Consider the following 21,604-nt stretch of genomic DNA (forward strand, 5'->3'; position numbering starts at 1 on the left):
CTTGCTTTTTATAACCAATCTGCTTTCTCCTCCTTAGTACTTGAAAGTTTGTCATATTTTCATCTTTCTACTTCATGTAAATGTAATGTCATGCGCATAAATAAAATTATGATAATTAGATAGAGTCTACAGTAACTGGATAAGCTTGAACTGATATGAAGTAGCCAGGAAATAAATTAAGTTTTGATTCTGGCTTCTTTAAATTACTTTCAAATACTCACTTTTGAGCTTCTCACAACTTGAAAGAATAATTGAACTTTTCTTAAACCATAGCAAAAATAATTTACCTAAGGAAAGTATTTGCCAAGGCTTATTAAAAATTTTCAATGAATTTGGTATTTTCAAGTAATATATTGAAGGCTGAAAATAAGAGTGTGTGTGTATCCCACTGAATCTTTTATTGCTAATCTTTCAATCAAAGGAAAGATCCTTCACACATTTGTACATATTGCAGATCCACACATATTCCAGCAATATAAACTTTCCAAAAACATACACACACAAACAAAACTTTTCCTTATTATAAAGCTTAGCTCTTCTAAAATACCATTAATAATAAACATATTCATAAAAACAATACAGAACATTACAATTAAGTATAAGACAAATGACTTGCCTAGCATGGTTAAGCTTTTCCATGTAAATGAACTGACCAGGAACCAAAAACTTCCCTTCTTGGCAATTAGATGCCATTAAAACAAACATACAAAAATTAACCATCTGGAATGAAGCTCTAAAATACGTTAAATATTTCTCTGGCTTCTTAGTTAGAATTTACTGAATAAAATACAGTAAATTTTATTTTGTATTTTTTACAAAATAAAAATACTGTCGGTTTAGTTTCAGATCACTATGATACTGTTGGTTCAGTTTCAGATCACTGTGATAAAGCAAATACTGCAATAAAGCAGGTCACACGAATCTTCTGGTTTCCCAGCGCGTATAAAACTTACATGTACACTATACTGTAATCTACTAAGTGTGCAATAGCATTATGTTTTTTAGAAAATGAACAGACCTTAATTGAAAATAACTTTATTGCTAAAAAATGGTGACAATCTTTTTGCTAGATGGTCTTGCCTTGATGCTGTGGCTGCTGACTGAGCAAGCAGGTAGTTGCTGAAGGTTTGGGTGGTTATGACAGTTTCTTAAAACAAGACAACAATAAAGTATGCCACATCAACTGGCTTCATTTCATGAAAGATTTCTCTGTAGCATGTGATGCTGTTTGGTAGCATTTTATCCATGCAGAACTTCTCTCAAGATTGGAGCCAATCCTCTCAAACCCTGATGCTGTTTTATCAACTAAGATGATGTAATTTCCTAAATCCTTTGGTGTCATTTCAACAATGTTCACAGCACCTTGACCAGAAGTAGATTCCATCTGAAGAAACCACTTTCTTTCTCATCCATAACAAACAATGCCTCATCCATTAAAGTCTGATCATGAGACTGTAGCAATCAGTTGCACCTTCAGGCCCTACTTCTAATTCTAGTTTTCTTGCTATTTCTACTGTACCATAGTTACTTTCTCCACTGAAGTCCTGAACCCCTCAAAGTCATCCATGAAAATTGTAATCAACTGTTTTCCAAACCACTGTTAATGTTAACATTTGGACATCCTCCCATGAATCACCAACGATATTAATGGCATCTAGAATGGTGAGTCATTTCCAGAACCACCAGTGTAATCCCATCTATAGCAGGTATAGCCTTACAAAATGTTTTGGTTTTTTTTGTTTGTTTGTTTTTTGAGACTGAGTCTCACTGTCGCCTACGCTGGAGTGCAGTGGCAATCTCAGCTCACTGCAAGCTCTGCCTCCTGGGTTCACGCCATTCTCCTGCCTCAGCCTCCCAAGTAGCTGGGACTACAGGCACCTGCCACCACACCCAGCTAATTTTTTTTTATATTTTTAGTAGAGATGGGGTTTCACCGTGTTAGTCAGGATGGCTCCATCTCCTGACCTTATGATCCGCCCACCTTGGCCTCCCAAAGTGCTGGGATTATAGGCGTGAACCACCCCGCCCAGCCACAACACGCATTTTTTTAAATAGTAAGACTTGAAAGTAAAAGTTACTCCTTGATCCATGGGCCACAGAATTGATGTTTTGTTGGGAGGCATGAAAACAGCATTAATCTCCTTATAACATCCTCATCAGAACAGTTGGGTAACTAGGTGGCACTGTCAATTAGTAATATTTTGAGTATCTTTCCTGAGCAGTAGGTCTTAACAGCGAGCTTAAAAAATTTAGTAAACCATGCTGTCAAGATGTGCTCTCATCCAGGCTTTGTTGTTCCAAATGGTAAATGAGCATTGGCTTTCACTTCAAGTCACTGACTGCATTAGCTACTAACAAGAAAGCCTGTCCTTTGAAGCTTTGAAGCCAGGCACTGACTTCTCCTTCCTAGCTATGAAAAACCCAGATGGCGTATTCTTCCAACAGAAGGCTGTTTCAACTTCACTGAAATCTGTTGTTTAGTGCGCCACTCTCATAATTATCTTGGCTAGATCTTCTGGATAACCTGCTGCAGGGTCTCCATCAGCATCTGTTGTTTCAACATGCATTGTTATGTTATGGAGATAGCTTTTTTCCCTCAACTTCATGAACCAACCTCTGCTAGCTTCCAACTTTTCTTCTGCAGCTTCCTTACCTCTCTCAGCCTTCACAGAAGTGAAGAGATTTACGATCTTCCTCTGGAGTAGGGTTTGGCTTAGGAAATGTGGTTGGTTTGATCATCTATCTAGACCATTTCAACTCTCCTCATATCAGCAATAAGGCGGTTATGCTTTCTTCTCATTTGTGTATTCAACAGGGTAGCACTTTTAATTTCCTTAAAGAACTTTTTATTCGCATTCACAAATTGGCTGTTTGGCAAGAGACCTAGCTTTTGGCCTATCTCAACTTTCAACGTGCCTTCCTCACTCATCATTTCTAGCTTCTTATATAAAGTAAGAGATGAGCGACTCTTCCTTCTACTTGAAAACTTAAAGGCCATTGTAGTGTTGTTAGCTGACCTAAATTCAATATTCTTGTGTCCCAGGAAACAGGGATTCAAAGGGAGAGAGATGGAAGAATTATCAGTAAGTGGAATAGTCAGAAAAGACAACGTTTATCAATTAAGTTTGCCACGTTACACGGGCAGGGTTTGTGGTGCCCCAAAGCAATTACAATAGTAACACTGAAAATTACTGATCACAAATCACCCTAACAGATACAACAGTAGTGAAAATATCTGAAATACTGTGAGAATTACCAAAATGTGACACAGAGACACACCGAGCATAAGCTGTTGGAAAAACAGCACTGACAGACTTGCTCAATGCAGGATTGTCAAAAAACACAAAAACAAAACTCTCTGCAAAACACAAAAAAAGTGAAGTGCAATTAAATGAGGTATGCCTGTAATTTAACAGATAATTCTGATAACCCAGTCAATGGCACAATAAGTTACTGGTAATATAGAAGCAGACTTACACATATGTGGTAAGCAACAGAGGAGGAAAGTAGATATTGACTCCAAGAGGTATTTTAGAAATTAAACTCTTGAGAAAATATCACATATGCCAAGGCTGCTTTTGTTTCCTTTGTTACCTTCTCATGAAGCTGCTATGAAGGATACATAATTTCACACACAATATAACATGACTGTGTTCAAGCATAATAAACTACAGAGTTAAACTCTTAATGAGTCTCCTCACAAGGGATCTTCTCTCTATCCAGGGGATCTTCACCACCTTTGTTATGTTCTAAGCATACCATGCCCTGTAAGTTGCATTCAAACCATTATCTATTATGTCTACATCACTAATACATCATGTCATGCCAGCTTCAAGCCATTCTTCTATTCCACAGTAAGTCATTGCTATGGCATAAATTATGAGTAATCACTGCCATTTTAAGAATTTGTGCTAGAGAACTTGGTAGGGGAGTGTGGGGTAAGAAAAGAGGAAGGTGAATATGATACAAATTCTCAAGCAAAACTGACATAATAGAAAATAAAACATTTTCTCTATATCCTTAGTATTTTGTTTTCTACTGGGTTGGTGCAAAAGTAATTGTGGTAATAAATCAGAAGAACAAATAATGAGTATCTTTGTTTCTACTTAGGTACAATACTTTCTCATAAAATCTCCCATTCGTAACAAAGGTTTAACAAAGGTGATGCGGACATTCAAAAAGGAACATGAGTTATGAAGATATTCAAATAGGAAGAGGGGTATAAAAAAGACTTATTGGTAGGACAGTAGAGAAATGACAATTTTGACTTCGGTCAGATTACTCTGGCTGTTACATAGAGAACCGACTGCAGGAAATACAAAGGGAAATTAGGAAGCTACTTCAGTGGTGTGGTCAAAAAATTATGACCCCCCAAAATGTTCACAAATAATCCCCAGAACCTGTGACTGTATTACCTTACGTGGTGAAAGGGACACTGCAATATAATTAAGTGGACACACCTTGAGATGGGGAGATTATTCTGCATTTCTCAGGTAGCTCAATTTAATCACATGAATTCTTAGAAGCAGAGGATCTTTCTCGGCTATGTCAGAAAGATGAGATGTGAGAAGGACTCAATCTGCTGCTGCTGGATTTGAAGATGAAGATGAAGAAGAGGACCACGAACTAAAGGAATGTGACAGTCTCTAGAACCTGGAAACAACTCTCAGCTGAAAACCAGCAAGAAATCTGGATCTCAGTCTTACCACAAGAACGATGAAGTCCCTGCCAACCATCCAAATAAAAATAAAATGGATCTTGCCTAGAACCTCCTGAAAACAGCTGACAGCATGATTTTAGTGTGATGAGACCCATACCAGACTTCAGGTGTACAGAATTGTAAGAAAATTAATTTGCATTGCTTTGAATCGCTAACTTTGTGGTAATTTGTTTTGGCAGCAATAGAAAACTAATGTAAGTGGTCGGGACAAGAAAAGAGAAGTAGCTGCTAGTAGGGTGGTAGCTATGAAAAGGTTATGGCCAACGATGATGCCCAGAGGTAGTTTGGGGCCAGGTATTATAGAATGTTTATTAATAATGCTTCCAAGTTCAGAAATCAATCAGTAAAGCCCTACCTGCAGTAAGGGAAGGTAACTAGTGCAGGAGAACAAACTCCTGCTGGGTTCTCTGCCCTCAGTGCATACACCAAGCATGCTCAGTGCAACCATGTGCTCAAACTGTAGAAACTGCAAGTTTACCAACATGCTTAAGAAACAATACAATGCAAGTATAAATAACTTTAGAGCCATTTCAAATCCTTTTCTGAAGTAGGTGGGTACAAAATATAATCACCACCAAAAAAGACACATACCTTTTGACAGCACAAAACCTGGTCCTTCCCCTTATTTGCTTTGGCTGCCTTTAAGGTCATCAAAACTAAATTCACTCCAGTTGTAGTAACTCTTTCCTCTTAACCAACTCCTTGTTCCATTTTATAGTAGTTTTAACTTTAGAGCCACTTCAAACCCTTTTCTGAAGTAGGTGGGTACAAAATATAAATAAGAAGGCAGAACTGCAATATGTGTACACATGGATTATTTATTCCTGGCTGCAAATAAGAAAATTAGGATAGGAATGAAATGAAAACTGTTTCTAAAAAGATTGGCCGGGTGTGGTGGCTCATGCCTGTAATCCCAGAACTTTGGGAGGCTGAGGCGGACAGATCAACTAAGGTGAGGAGTTCAAGACCAGTCTGGCCAACATGGTGAAACTCCGTCTCTACCAAAAATACAAAAAGTAGCCTGGCATGATGGCAGGTGCCTGTAATCCCAGCAACTTGGGAGGCTGAGGCAGAAGAATGCTTGAACCCAGGAGGCAGAGGTTGCAGTGAGCTGACATTGTGCCACTGCACTCCAGCCTGGGTGACAGAGCGAGACTCTATCACAAAATATATATAAATAAATAAATAAATAAAATATATATATAAGCAAATCTACTGATTTTAAGGATATGTCTATTAAAATAAAGCTAAGGTGAGAGGCATACATTCAACTCATAAAAAAATTTTAAAAGGACACTATTAATTGATTTTAAAAACAATAAAAATTAACTTTTAAAAAATGTGCCATCACATAATCTGATAACTGGTGACAATAATCACATTTAATAATTAAGTCCAAGGAAATAAAAATGGATTATTCTAATTCTTGCAGAACTCTAAGTAAACTGACAAAACTTGTATGAAGCAATCTATGGCAATTTTTACCCCAAGACAGCAGAGCTGAACAGTTATAGAGACTTCACGGCCTGCAAACTGAAAACGTTTACTCTAACTGCCCCTTTAAGAAAGAATTTACGAAACTCTGGCCTAGACCCTAGGGATCCTCATTAATAAATTATTCTTATGGTTAGAAGAAAAAGTCTCCACCAATATAAGCAAATGCTTGCCTGATAGTCCAAAAAATTCCCAGAAAGCAAAATACATAAATTACTATGTATTAGTCAGAAAAATGAACAAAAATAATAATTGCACTAGTTACTTATGTCTATAACTTTATGTTTACAATAGCTTATATATACATATAATATACATATATATAACAAAGATGACAAAAAAGTCTGATTTTGTAAGTCAGGATTTGCAAAAATAAAACTAAAACACAACCAGAGCCAAGTCCAAAAATTCAAGATGTCCAAAGGATATGAGGTCATGCTGTAAGGTCCCTGCCTCACTGGTATCAGAAAGAGAGTACAGTCATCCCTCAGTATCTGCGGGAGACTGGTTCCAGAGTCCCAGCAGATAACAAAATCCACAGATCCCTTATACAAAATGATGTATTTGCAAATAACCTACACAGATCCTCCAGTATACTTTAAATCATCTTTAAATTACTTATAATACATAATATAATATAAAGGCTATGCAGATAGTTATACAATATTTTTAAATTTGCATTACTTTTTATTGTGTATTGTTATTGGCTTTTCTCCCAAATATTTTTGATCCGCAGTTGGTTGAACCCATAAACATAGAACGCAGAGATACACAGAGCTGACTGTATTCCTTATTAATCTGGAAGAAAAGCAAGGAAAACAAACCAGCAGCAGTTGGGATAAGCTCTGTTTGTGCTATTCCCTTTCTCCACACAGAAATACAGGAATCTTTGGACCACACTCAATGTCTACTCCATGTTCTTCCCAAATGTTTTATATTGCCCTGGTGCCTCATGTTTGTGGGCCTCCAAGTGGTTCCTCCCAGGTGCCCCAAAGTTCTCTACCCATCCAGAAGACCAAAGGGTTTCCTGGGTGAACTGACTACGTACAGTCGCTAAGAGAGCATAAAAGCTATCCTAATTTAGTACTAAGGTCTACCATATCATACTTTCCTAACACTTGCATGAAATCACAGAGCAAAGCCTATAAAGCTGTGGTGCCTACTGCTCTGTTTCACATGTAGTGTCTGCGTCAATTTCAAAGATTTAGAAAACAGGCCAGGTTCCAAAAAATGCTGCCACATCCCAGGTGCTGAGAATAATTAAAGACAATTAACGTTCAATGAACAGGTCAGTAAAAGGAATGGCTGACATCTTTGTGGTGAACCAGAGGAGCCATTTCTGATAGTCAAATGTCCTGGTCATTGGAGAAATGTACAGACCACATCTTTCAACCTTCCAAATTCTGGTGGGCTCTTTTACTAGGAAAACATTGTTGCCTGTAATAACTTAGCAATTGTCTACATTCATAAAGCATGAGGACAGGTAAACAAAATGATAAAAACTGAAGGTAAAATAGACAAAAGCAGAAGCACTTGGCAAAATAAAAGCGGAAATATTCAAATCTGGTTTTCTCCTACAAGATCCTGCTGCCCAGACTCAGGGGCCACTGCTCCAACTGAAGTAGAGATGCTGTCCCTGTGAATTTGGCTTCTCTGGTTCAGAGGAAGTATCATGTCTGTGAAAGGTTAATTATCCTAGTAATCCTATGCCATTTTTCACCAACTCCAAAGAAATTGCTTTACCGTTGGCCTCATTCTGAGATGGTATTTCAGAGTAAGCATCCTACCTTAATAGAAGCAATGTGGAGCAAAGTCTCTCCTCTATGATTTCTTTTCACAGCCATATTGGGCAACAGCTTCATTGCCGAGGGGCTAGACATCACTCGTCTGTAACTTGAACTATTTAATGTAGAAGGTGGTGTACCTGGAGAAAGACTAATGAATTCATCTGACAAGTTACTGTTTTTCCTCCCTGATGTACCACCAACTTTACGTTTGCATGACGGTGGTGAAGAACATTCAGGCAATGGTGTATTTTCTGAGGGCATCGCTTGCTTAACAAAATCTCCACTGGTGCTCAGAATGCTGGTTCTACATCTCTTAGAAATGGGACTAGAAAGTCTATTGTGATGGCCACGTTTTCCATTATTTTCTAATGGCCAAGATTTCTTAGATGTAAGATAATTTTTGCAGACCTTCTCAGGAGTCACTACTTCATTCCTGCTCTTAGTGTCCGGAGACTCTATTTGCTCAGCCAATGGTAAAGAGACTTCAGTTAAACTTTCAAAACATTCAGATTCTGTCAAGGAGCCACTTGCTAGTAAGTCTATTTCACCATTTATCTGAGGACTGGAGATAACGGATGGTTGGCTACAGAAAGATACCAGCTTTTGCTTTGATTCCTCTTTGGAGTCAAATTGACCATCTTCTTTTTCTGCCTCTAAATTCCACTTTTGGTTGATTTCAGCTAAAGTTTTCTTTTTTTGCTTTTTTCTGGATCTTGCAGAAGACTTTTTAGCCCTCTCAGAAACATCTGCAGGAGGACTTGTGGAAACAAATTCATAGGAGTCTTGCTGAGCATTTGCATCTTTTTTTATTTCAGGCTGGGTTCGCACTGAAATTTTACTCACAACATATCTGACTTTCTTACTTCGAGGGCTAAACCACATTTTAATTGAATTCTTCTTGTTTTCTGCATCATTAAACAAACTTCTCCTAGGGTCATCTTCTTTCAAATCTGACAGGAAAAAAAGAAAAAGAAATCTGTTACATGAACTTTATTGCTCCCACAAGGAGCTCCCAAAGAATTCTGTTTATAGTTCCCCTAAAGTGTATCATCTTTTAATTATGTACTTCTTTCTCAGCTCCTAGAGTATGAACTCTTTGACAGCAGATATTCACTCATTCAATAAATACTTACTGAATCCAACTTTGTGCCATATCTTAGAGACTGAAGATATAGCAGAGAACAAAACATAAAACTTATATTCCAAATATAGTACCAAAAAACGCCATAAAATACAAATCTAACAGAATGTGTAAATTCTGTTTGCTAGGAATTACAAAATACTTATTAAAGAATTCTACACAAACGGAGAGATATACCATGTTCATGAACTATAACAATATTGTTAAGATGCCAATTGTTCCAAACAGATTTACAGATACAACAAATCCCAATGTAAATTCCAGTAGGCTTATTTGTAAAACTCAACAAGCAATTATAAAATTTACATGGAAAAGAAAGGTACAATTTGAAAGGCAAAAGACTTAGAATGACCAACATAATATTGAAGAACAAAGTTGGAGGACCCATACTATATGATTTCGAGACTTATCTCTGACAAAATGAATACAGGGGATTAAAGACAATAGTCATGACCCTTTAGGTATCATCTAATATTAACTTCAAGCTGTATAACCAAAGATTAGTAAGAATGAATAAACAATAACTACATACTCAAACATAATCTCTTAAGTCAAAGAAGCTACATACACATTGTATGTTTTCACTTACATCAAATATAAAACAGCCAAAACTAATTTAATGTGTTAAGTCAGAATAGTAGTTGGTTATCCCTATAGGGAAAAGCAGTGACTGAAAGGGAGCACAAGAGGGACTTCCACGGTATTGTTTTTGTTCTGGGCAAGTTCAGTTTGTGCAAATTCATTAAACTATACAGTTAGAAAATATACATATTTTCTAAATATATATATAAAATAACTTTTTTAAAGTTTTTTAAAAATATAGATTTATAATTAAGAATTAAAACACAAAGATTCCATGGAGGGTAGACAGATTATACAAAGATTCATTAGAGTTTTTAAGAAGAAAAATTAAAAAATTTTTCTGCACAGCAAAAGAAACTATCATCAGAGTGAACAGGCAACTTACAGAATGGGAGAAAAATTTTTGCAATCTATCCATCTGACAAAGGACTAATATCCAGAATCTACAAAGAACTTAAAACAAATTTACAAGAAAAAAAAAAAACCATCAAAAAGTGGGCAAAGGATATAAAGAGATACTTCTCAACAGAAGACATTTATGCGACCAACAAACATGAAAGAAAGCTCATCATCATTATTAGAGAAATGCAAATTAAAACCACAATGAAATACAATCTCAGGCCAGTTAGAATGGCTATCATTAAAAAGCCAGGAAACAACAGATGCTGGACAGGATGTGGAGAAACAGAAATGCATTTACACTGTTGGTGGGAGTGTAAATTAGTTCAACCATTGTAGAAGACGGTGTGGGCATTCCTCAAGGATCTAGAACCAGAAATACCATTTGACCCAGCAATCCCATTACTGGGTATATATCCAAAGGATTATAAATCATTCTACTATAAAGACACATGCACACGTATGTTTATTGCAGCACTATTCACAATAGCAAAGACTTGGAACCAACCCAAATGCCCATCAATGATAGACTGGATAAAGAAAATGTGGCACATATACACCATGGAATACTACGCACCCATAAAAAGGATGAGTTCACGTCCTTTGCAGGGACATGGATGAAGCTCGAAACCATCATTCTCAGCAAACTAACACAGGAACAGAAAACCAAACACTGCGTGTTCTCACTCATAAGTGGGAGGTGAACAATGACAACACATGGACACAGGGAGGGGAACATCACACACCAGGGCCTGTCGGAGGGTGGGGGGTCATGGGAGGGATAGCATTAGGAGAAATACCTAATGTAGATGACGGGTTGATGGGTGCAGCAAACCACCACAGCACATGTATACCTATGTAACAAATCTGCACGTTCTGCACATGTATCCCAGAAATTAAAGTATAATTTTAAAAAAAGAAATAAAGCCGTTTGTTCTTCCCATAGAAGCCTTTTCTTCCCTCTACCTCTTCCCATTAGGTTTATAAACCCCTATTTTTGCCAGTTTGGAGAGTCACATTTTTCTGTGAACTTACATATATATTCATAAATAAAAATCTGTCTTTTCTCTTACTAATCTTTTTTACAGTTTAATTCACAGGCCTCCATACAATGAACCTAAGAGTGTAGAGGAAAAGTTTTTTTTCATTGACAAATCATACAAATCATCCACTTTTCTGATTTTGACAACTCCTTTCAAGTTGTCTTACGTTGTTTTTGTCTTTGGGATATTCATTTTCTTCAAGAAAAAAAATTGCCTTAAAATTCTCTCCCACTCCATGTAAACATAGGTAAAAATCAACCCAGGTAAGCCTAGCACAGTGTTAAGCACATGAATAGATAGTACTCAGTAAGTACTAGTGAATAAATTATCTGATAGTTTCTTAAATCTTTCCAAATGTTTATGTAAGAGATGTTAGAATTAATTTTAAGAGCTAGAAGAAAACTTGAAAATAATTTAGTCTAATTCTTTCATTTTAACAATGAAGGACTAAAGTCAAAACAAAAAGAAGGAAGGAGTCCCCTAACTCCCAATCTGGTGCTTTATCTCTCCACACAAACTGGATTAGCAAAGGTAATTTCAGGTCCAGAAAAAAAAAAGAAAGAGAGAAAGAAAAAAAGAACATAAGAAAGGGAAGAAAGTTGGAAAAATAACAATAACCAGATAAGATTAAAAAAATAATTAACAAATGATTTCATGCTGCCTGACAAACATTCTCCTAATTAACACAATCTCCTCTGACCAACCAGGCTTCTTACAATATGTTCTGTGATTCCTATTAAAAAAAGAAAGAAGAGAAAAGAGAGAGACAGAGAAAAAGACAGAGAGAAAAAGAAACTACCCAAATTTTGTTTTCCTCCTTTAAAGTTGCTCTTCATTCAAATCGAAAAGAACGCTGCACAAAACTTTACTTACATTACAGAACCAAAGACAAATTTTAATGGAATGGAGTTCTAAACATAAGGTACCTTAAGAAGAAAACCAGTGGCCACTAGTCTTATTCCTAAGCGCTAAAACATCCACTATATAGGAAATAAACATCTGATGTTACTAAGATATTCAATAACATTTTCAAATGGTGATTATTCTTGCAAACTTTTAATACTTAAGAGATACATTATTTTCATTTTCTTACTGTTTTGTGGAATAAATTTCTTCTCAACATTCTCATGTCTTTATTAGCAAAAGAAAAGTACATCATCAATTATTTTTTATTTCCTTTTAGTCATTTTTTATTCACACAGAACAGCTTGTTTTATTGTTTTACCAGCTTAAAATTATTAATACACCAGAAGATTGTTAATGATAATCTCAATTCTTTCAAGTTCAAAATTGTTTCTTCTGCCTATTCTTTCACCTCATATTTCCTGAGTACAAAAGTCCTATCTTTAAAAATGCACTCATCTGGTAAAAGAACCTTAAAACAAGTGAGAAGAAATGGGAAACAGGCTTTGAAAAATAAAATAATTATTACTTAACTCTAGAAATTTCAGACATGATCCCTGCCTAGCAAAAGAGTAAAGATTTTCTACTCCAAAGTGTAGCCATTGCTTCCTGCAGAAGGAATGGAAGCACGACACTGAAAAGGCAGTAAAATGATAAACCTGCTGGAGGCAGGAGTACATATCTGAATAAGGGCAGTTTCTCCTACGTAAACCCTTTAAATGTCATAGGTGAACATGATCTGGTCCACAAAGTGTTATTAAGACAGGATCTTGGAAAGTATCAGAAAGAGGTATCCATTCACATAAAGACTTTATGTCTAGATTCAACAAGGTCTTTTCTTTGCAGTGATAAGTAGATTTCAAAACCAAGTCACTTCTGATACAATCTCAAGTCTATAGGAAAGGTCAAAATGAAATGTTACCAGGATTACTTTTCAAGAAAGACTCAGGATTACAAAGACATAAAGGTTAATCCTCTGATAGTCTATAATAACTTGCATTTGATTTTGTTTTAAATTATTTTAAACGTAGATGACATTTTCAATTAAAACCATGTCAAACCCTGAGGTTCTCAATGTTTGAAAAACTTTAAAAATGTAGAATTGAGCTTTTAAAGGAAAATTAAGCCTTATATATAGCAGCAACATACTCAACTGACTAAAAACCTAAATCTAAAAAGACCAGAAATTTCATACTCAGATGTACATATTTCCTACCTTATAAATGAGTAAATGAAGATAACATATTCAACGTAATTGATATGAACACAATTTTACTATTCATCTGGTAATAACGTTACTCAAGAAGATTTTAATTATGTGTCTTGCATAACTAAGCAAGGAGCACAACAACAAAGATAACTGTATATTCTGAATTTTATTAGATATTCTGAATATCTAAGATAATATCTAAGATAAAACTGTAAAAAGCAAAACACTACTGCTGGAACATAAATCACATTATTAACAACTACCAACAATTTTTACGGGTGAATGCTTCTCAGCACGATAAATCATAATATTCATTTCATGAAGAAAAACATTGGTCCTTCCTCTGCACAGTAAATTCCTTAATAATAATATTTAAAAGAAAATTCTATTCTCTGAATTTCAGAGTACATCACAAAATATTGAGCAACAGAGATGCACGTGTTACTAAAGAGCTGCTTAGCCAAGTTTTTTCTTAAAATTTAATAATCAACTATAGAAAAAAGAGGCAATTAGAAAATGTGATTTAGCTATCATTAATCTACATCAAAGGATTATAATGATGTACATTGTGTGCCTTTCAAATTATTCTCTATTATAGGTTTCACAACCGAAGTTGAGAAATCTCTTTGACGAACCAGTTCCTTATTAAAAATCAAAGGAAAGTCCTTTGCTACCATCTGTGCAACATTAACGCCTTCACTAAAGAATGATTATTTTATAACTTAGGAAGCATTTAGCTCTATTTAAAAAAAACAACGGCAACACAGCTATTCAAACATTCATCTTCCTCTATTATAAAAACGTCAGAGCATATATGAAACACTGTGTAATCGTTACAGAAAGACCAGCATCTCTCTCTAAAGCAGAAAATAGAAAGGGAAATTGTAATACTGTAAAAGCATAATCAAATTTTTTTTTTTAAATGACACCAACACCAACATGTTTCACAGAACCTGACCAGCACCTGCAAGGTCTGACTTAATATGATATGGTTCAAGAGAAAATAAAAACTTTTAAATTTAACTCCATTAGTAAAAAGAAGATCATGTTATAAAGTGTTATAAAGGATAAGGTAAAGTTTTCCATAAATGGTTGTCAGCAAAATTTGACAATCTCCTCTTTAAAGTACACTGAACCAAGAAAAATCTGTTCAAGTATTTAGAAGCTCATTTTAGAAAGTATTACTATAAATCAGGCTTCTTTATCTCCGGTATACCATACACTATGTTCATGATTTGACAAGTTCTTCCTAATTGCCCATCTTAATTACAGTAATTATATATATTATAGTAAATGCAAGTAACAAGGTTCATTTGAAAGATAAATTGTGAACTGCCGGGTTTCTAAAAGAGAAAATGTGAGAGATGTTCACCATTCCACTTAATTCATCATCTTCTACACATGACCATTTAACAGAATCATACAATTTTGGAATGACAGCTTAGGAATCACTTAATCTAATACCCTTATCCTAGTGAGATCATTTTCCAACGTCCTCATTATTATAAAGAAGACTAACTGTCTTTTGTCCCCAACTATCAGTTCCTGGTATATCGTTTACCTTCTAACCTTTTAGTTCTAGAAGTACCTACTAGATAATCAACTACCACAAAGGTACTGCATAAAATACATAGAATAGACAAACTGTAAAGAAACAAAGGGAAATGTTCCAGAAAAAAAATCTCAAATGCCCATAAGGCTAATTTGTTTTCGGAAGAATTTGGGATGAAAAGCTGGGGACTACACAACTTTAATATAAGTAGAAAAAGCTCTGCACCATGGAATTTAGAGATCTCAACAGAAGGTTACAATTCAATGTTTATACTCTAAATTTATTGTCATTTTCTATCAAAGTAGCAAAGAAAGATACTACTATTATAATTTTTTAAGAAGGTCTATGAATGCATAGATGTTATCACTATAACACGAATTATTTAAACCAAATTCTAAGAATGTATTTTAAAATTATTTTAATTAGGTCAGGCACAATTAGCTCATGCCTCTAATCCCAGCACTTTGGGAGGTCAAGGTGGGAGAATCATTTGAGGCCAGGAGTTGAAGACCAGCCTGGGCAACACAGCAAACCCTATCTCTTCTAAAAGAAAAAAAAAGTAATTAATTGGCTGGGTGTGTGGTGGTGAGTGCCTGTAGTCCTAGCTATTTGGGAGGCTGAAGTGAGAGGATCTCTTGAACCCAGTTCAAGGCTGCAATGAGCCATGATGGTCCCACTGCACTCCATCCTGGGCAACAGAGCAGGACACTGTCTGTCTCAAAATAAGTAAACAAATAATTTTAAGTTTAGTCTCTAGGACATGAATTAGCACTGCCAATTTTTATGCAACTCAATTCAACAAACATAATGAATACCTACACTTCTAACCAAAAAGTTGTGCAAAATAGAAAAACAGTAAGAAATGTACAACACAACCGCCCTGTGTAGCCTGGGTCTTGTTTCCTTACCTACAGAATAACGGGATCAAAGATGACCTTCACGTTCCTAAATTCTGGATTATGTGTTATCTAAAGAGTGAAATTCAATTCAGCTTAATATAAGTAACGTTGAGGGCAGCAGTGCTTAAGTCCAGTAAGGACTAGAGTAATTATTCCTAATTATAATAAAGAAAACAAACACAAAATGGTCTTTGGGAAATTAATCACTAGAATTCTCTCTCCAATCTCCAACTCTATTTAGATGAGAAAGACTACATTCTTAAAGGCCTCAGAAACTTGTTCTAAACACAATTTTCCTAAGTATCTTTAATGATGAAATATGAAGAAAGCATTTCATATTCCATAGTCCTCAAAATATAAATGATTCAAACATCACTAGCTAGAGTAAAATTTCTGGAAAGGAGTCTATCTTACTCTTCTTTGCACCCCTATGGTATAACATAACTGACAGCAGTAAATCCATCAAGGGTTACCCTGCTCTCCATTTATCACCATTAAAAATGTTATAGTGTTATAAATTGTGTTCTTCCCCCAACAAAATTCACATACGTTGAGGTCCTAACCCCCCAATAACTCAGAATGTGACTTTACTTGGAAATAAGGTCATTGCAGATGTAACTAGCTAAAATGAAGCAATACTGGAGTAGGATGGACCCCCAATGCAATATCACTCCTGTCCTTTTAAAAGGGGGAGATTTCATACAAACAAGGAGAACACCATGTAAACATAAAGATGGACATCTACAAGACAAGGAGACTGGCCTAAAACAGGTTCTCTCTCACAGACCTCAACAAAGAACCAACCTTGCATACACTTTGATCTCAGACTTCTAGTGCCTGGAATTGTGAGACAATAAATTTCTGTTGTTTAAGCCACTCAGTCTGTGATACTTCGTTACAGCAGTTCTAGCAAATGAATACATTACCATACAGCAACTGGTGAAGAACCAAATCAAAATATCATCATAGCCACAAACCCCAAAGTAGCACTTCAAATTTCAATGCAAAGCCAATAATCCTAACAGACCACACACTCCTAAGAATCTAACAAAAGTCACTTTCACACAAACATGAACAGTTTTCATACTGCACAATTAACTCAAGAAACTCACTGATCCCTTACTGTTGGGAAGAGATCCCCCCAAAATCTGACCATAAACTGACCCTAAACAAAATCTCTGCAGCACTGTAACATGTTCATGATGGCCATGATGCCCATGCTGGAAGGTTGTGGGTTTACCGAAATGAAGGTAAGGAACACCTGGCCCATCAAGGGCGAAAAACCACTTAAAGGCGTTCTTGAACCACAAACAACAGCATGAGCCATCTGCGCCTTAAGGACACGCTCCTGCTGCAGATAACTAGCCAAGCCCATCCCTTTATTTTAGCCCATCCCTTCGTTTCCTATAAGGGATACTTATAGTTAATCAAACATCTGTAGAAACAATGCTAATGACTGGCTTGCTGTTAATAAATACGTGGGCAAATCTCGTTCACGGCTCTCAGTTCTGAAGGCTGTAAGACCCCTGATTTCCCACTTCACACCTCTATATTTCTGTGTGTGTCTTTAATTCCTCTAGCACCGCTGGGTTAGGGTCTCCCTGACCAAGCTAGTCTTGGCAAGTGGCGCCCAATCTGGGGCTCGAATCCAGGTTGAAGGGTCGCCGGAGCAACACTTGGAGAACGTGGAACTAGCTGGAGGACACCTGAGTACTCTTAAAGCAATCCCCGTAGTAAGAAGGGGAGCTTGGAAGCGTTGGGATAACAATGGGACAAGTATGGGCTGTGGTTCGTTCCACCTTAGAACTTTTTCACACTGATGAGAGGGAGGAAGGCGAGTATAACGAAGTAACAAAAGAGGTTACAGAGCATGTTTTTTGGCCAGGTAAAGTTAAAGCGGCAAAGGAGGGAGAGGCTCTTCCCTACCCTTCTGCACTCCCTCGTTATTATTTTCAAGAAGAATAGTGGCCTCACCCTCCAGATCTTGCTTTTCCAGAGGACAGTGGGTGAAAAGTAGTTGCCCCAGTGACTGTTCGAGCAGTGCCTTCAGCGACTGCTCTTAGTTCTATTCAGGCAGGAATTCAGCAAGCTAGATGAGAGGGTGACTTAGAGGCTTGGCAGTTTCCTGTTAGAAGACACTCCCCAGATCAACAGGGAAATATAATAGCTACATTTGAGCCTTTTCCTTTTAAATTACTCAAAGAACTTAAACAAGCTATAAATCACTATGGACCAGGTTCTCCTTTTGTAATGGGACTGTTAAAGAATGTTGCTGTTTCCAGTTGGATGATTCCTACTGACTGGGACACTCTTACTTAAGCTTGTTTAACTTCTGCTCAGTTCTTACAATTTAAAACTTGGTGGGCAGATGAAGCTTCCATTCAGGCTGCTCACAATAACCAGGCCCAACCTCGAATTAATATAACTGCAGACCAACTTCTGGGGGTTGGCAGCTGGACTGGTTTAGACGCACAAGTGTTCATGCAAGATGAGGCCATAGAACAGTTTAGAGGAGTGTGTATTAGAGCTTGGGAAAAAATCACTTCAGGTGGAGAACAATACCCTTCCTTTAGTGTTATAAAACAGAGACCCAAAGAACCATATGTTGACTTTATAGCTTGGTTACAGGAGTCTCTTAAAAAGATGATTGCAGATTTGGCTGCTCAGAATATAGTGTTGCAGTTATTAGCTTTCAACACTGTTAATCCCGATTGCCAGGCTGCTCTGCATAGTATCAGAGGGAAAGCACATTTAGTTGATTATTTCAAGGCCTGTGATGGTATCAGAGGTAATCTGCATAAAGCTACTCTGCTAGCACAGGCAACCGCAGGACTGAGAGTGGATAAAGGAAATACTCTGTTTCCTGGAGCTTGTTTTAACTGTGGGAAGCATGGTCACACTAAAAAAGAATGTAGAAAAAATATGCAAGTCAGGTTGCCAGATAGAGGAAAAAAGAAAACTACTGATCCTGAAATATGTCCAAAATGTAAAAAAGGAAAACATTGGGCTAATCAGTGTCACTCTAAGTTTGATAAAGAAGGGAACCCGATTTCGGGAAACGCCATGAGGGGTCCGTGCCAGGCCCCATTCTAAACTGGGGCATTTCCAGCTCAGGCCATTCCTTCACCCCTGTACAATGTCTGTCCCCCGCCACAGCCAGTAGTGCCACAGTAGATTTACGCTGCACAAAAGCTGTGAGCCTTCTACCTGGGGAATCCCCGCAAAAGGTCCCAGCAGGAGTCTGTGGACCCTTGCCAGCAGGGACAATAGGATTACTTTTAGGAAGGTCTAGTTTAAGTTTAAAAGGGGTACAAATACATACAGGAGTCATTGATTCAGATTACAATAGGGAAATTCAAATTACGATATCTACTTGTGTTCCCTGGAAAGCAGACTGAGGAGAGCATATAGCACAGCTCCTGATTGTGCCATATGTAGGAATGGGAAAAAGTGAAATTAAATGAACAGGAGGATTTGGAGGCACAAATAAACAAGGCAAAGCAGCTTATTGGGTAAATCAAATTACTGATAAATGTCCTACCTATGAAATAACTATTCAAGGAAAGAAATTTAAAGGTTTGGTAGATACAGAAGTAGACATTTCAATCATTTCTCTACAGCACTAGCCATTCACATGGCCAATTCAACCCGCTCAATTTAACATAGTTGGAGTTGGTAAAGCCCCTGAAGTATATCAAAGTAGTTATATTTTTGCATTGTGAAGGGCCCGACAGACAACCTAGGACTATTCAACCAATTATAACTTCTGTACCGATAAATGTATAGGAAAGAGATTTATTACAACAATGGGGAGCACAAGTTCTAATTCCAGAACAATTATATAGTCCTCAAAGTCAACATATAATGCATGAAATGAGGTATGTCCCTCGTATAAGACTAGAAAAAAAAAATTGCAAGGTTTGAAAGAACCGCTTCAAGTGGAAAGAAGCTAATCTTCTCGCCAAAGATTAGGATATCATTTTTGATGGCGGCCATTGTTAAGCCTCCAGAACCTATACCTTTAAAATGGTTAACAGAGACGCCAATTTGGATAGAACAATGGCCGCTAAGTAAAGACAAACTGGAGGCTTTAGAGAAATTAGTTACTGAACAATTAGAAAATGGGCACACAGCACCAACATTCTTCCCCTGAAATTCTCCAGTTTTCGTAATTAAGAAAAAATCAGGTAAACGGAGAATGTTAACTGACTTAACTGTCATCAATTCAGTTATACAACCTATGGGAGCATTACAGGCAGAATTGCCTCCTCCTGCTATGATTCCAAAAAACTGGCCTTTAATAGTCATAGATTTAAAAGACTGTTTCTTTACTATCCCTTTAGCTGAGCAAGACTGTGAACGGTTTGCATTTACAATTCCTGGGGTAAACAACCTACAGCCTGCTAAGCATTTTCATTGTTTTACAGATAGGTCTAGTAATGGTAAAGCTTCTTATTCTGGCTTGAAAAGTTTTCCAGTCTCCCTATAAAAAGCAAAGCTTGTAGCTGTAATTAAGGTATTGACTGTTTTTGATATGCCTATTAATGCGATTTCTGATTCTTCATACATGGTTCAGTTCACAGAGTTAATTGAGAATGCTCAGTTATGATTTCATACAGATGAACAACTGATAACAAAAACAAAAAAGGGGGAGAAACGGATTATAGCACAGCCCATACACAATTGAATTTAGCATTATTAACTTTAAATTTTTTGAGCCTGCCCAAAGGCCAGATGTTATCAGCAGCTGAACAGCATCTACAGAAACCAGCTGTAAAGACAGAAGCAGAACAACTGATTTGGTGGAGAGATCCAATAACAAAAAATTGGGAAATAGGTAAAATTATAACTTGGGGTAGAGGTTATATTTGCGTTTCTCCAGGTCAAAATCAACAGCCGATTTGGATATCATCAAGACACCTGAAACCTTATCATGAGCCAGATGACAAGGAAGAGTTTCTGGGAGCATCCCGAGGACCCCCTGGTTGCAGCCATGTTGAGGATGATGCTGAGGAGGACCCCAACTGTCACAAGCAACACTCATTGAACAAAGTCACCCACCTGGGGACAGATCAAGAAGCTGTCACAGATGGCAGAAGAAAACCTAAGGAAAGTAGGACAGCTAGTCACAATGAATAATTTAATGGCAGCTATGATAGCGAAGATCACCATTGCCGCGAGTATTCCTTCAACAAGGGCTGACACAGAGAACAATTACACTTATTGGGCATATTTATCAATCTTGGCTGGCAATAATGCCTAGATGTAATCACTCTATGATGCAGTTACGCATGCTTTCTGATCTCAGTATTTACCATAAAAAATCTGCACCTATAATAGAGGTGTATCGCCCTCAAAAACCTATTTGTAAACAAAATTGAACCTGACCAGAAAAAATGAACGTACTTGTTTAGGAAGATTGCACTGCAGAACAGGCAGAGGTGCTGCACAATGATTCCTATGGTATCACTATTAATTGGTCCCCTAATGGGATGTTTAGCTTAAATTGCACCTCTCAGTCTGCATGCCACAGCAACACTATGTTCCGCTGATCTGAACAAAAGGGTCAGATGGTAGAAATGAAAAGAAGTACGGCAAGAGTTCCTATTATCTGGAACCATGGCGGTATAGTGGCACCTCAATCTCAAATGATATGGCCCACTGTAGGAGCCATAAGGATTTGTGGAAACTATTAATAACGAGATCAAAATTTAGGAAAGAATAAAAAAGCAACTAGAAAGACACTCTACAAACTTGTCTTTGAATATTGCAAAATTAAAAGAACAAATATTTAAAGCATCCCAGGCACACCTGACCTTCATGCCAAGAACTGGAGGGCTTGAAGGAGCTGCAGATAGATTAGCAGTTAGTAAC

At 37.0% G+C, this 21,604-nt stretch overlaps 1 protein-coding gene across 2 annotated transcripts in view; it reads right to left on the reverse strand.

Moving 5' to 3' along the window:
- BARD1 (BRCA1 associated RING domain 1) overlaps positions 1 to 21,604 on the reverse strand; it is an 87,468-nt gene that overhangs the window by 44,116 nt on the left and 21,748 nt on the right. For both annotated transcript variants that reach the window (XM_011967886.1, XM_011967888.1), the window contains one exon: positions 8,002 to 8,951. In XM_011967886.1, the coding sequence (XP_011823276.1) occupies positions 8,002 to 8,951 (950 nt within the window). The remainder of the gene's footprint in view (positions 1 to 8,001; positions 8,952 to 21,604) is intronic.

The sequence above is a fragment of the Mandrillus leucophaeus genome, unplaced genomic scaffold, assembly GCF_000951045.1.
Source record: "Mandrillus leucophaeus isolate KB7577 unplaced genomic scaffold, Mleu.le_1.0 Scaffold815, whole genome shotgun sequence".
NCBI classification, from domain to species: Eukaryota; Metazoa; Chordata; class Mammalia; order Primates; family Cercopithecidae; genus Mandrillus; species Mandrillus leucophaeus.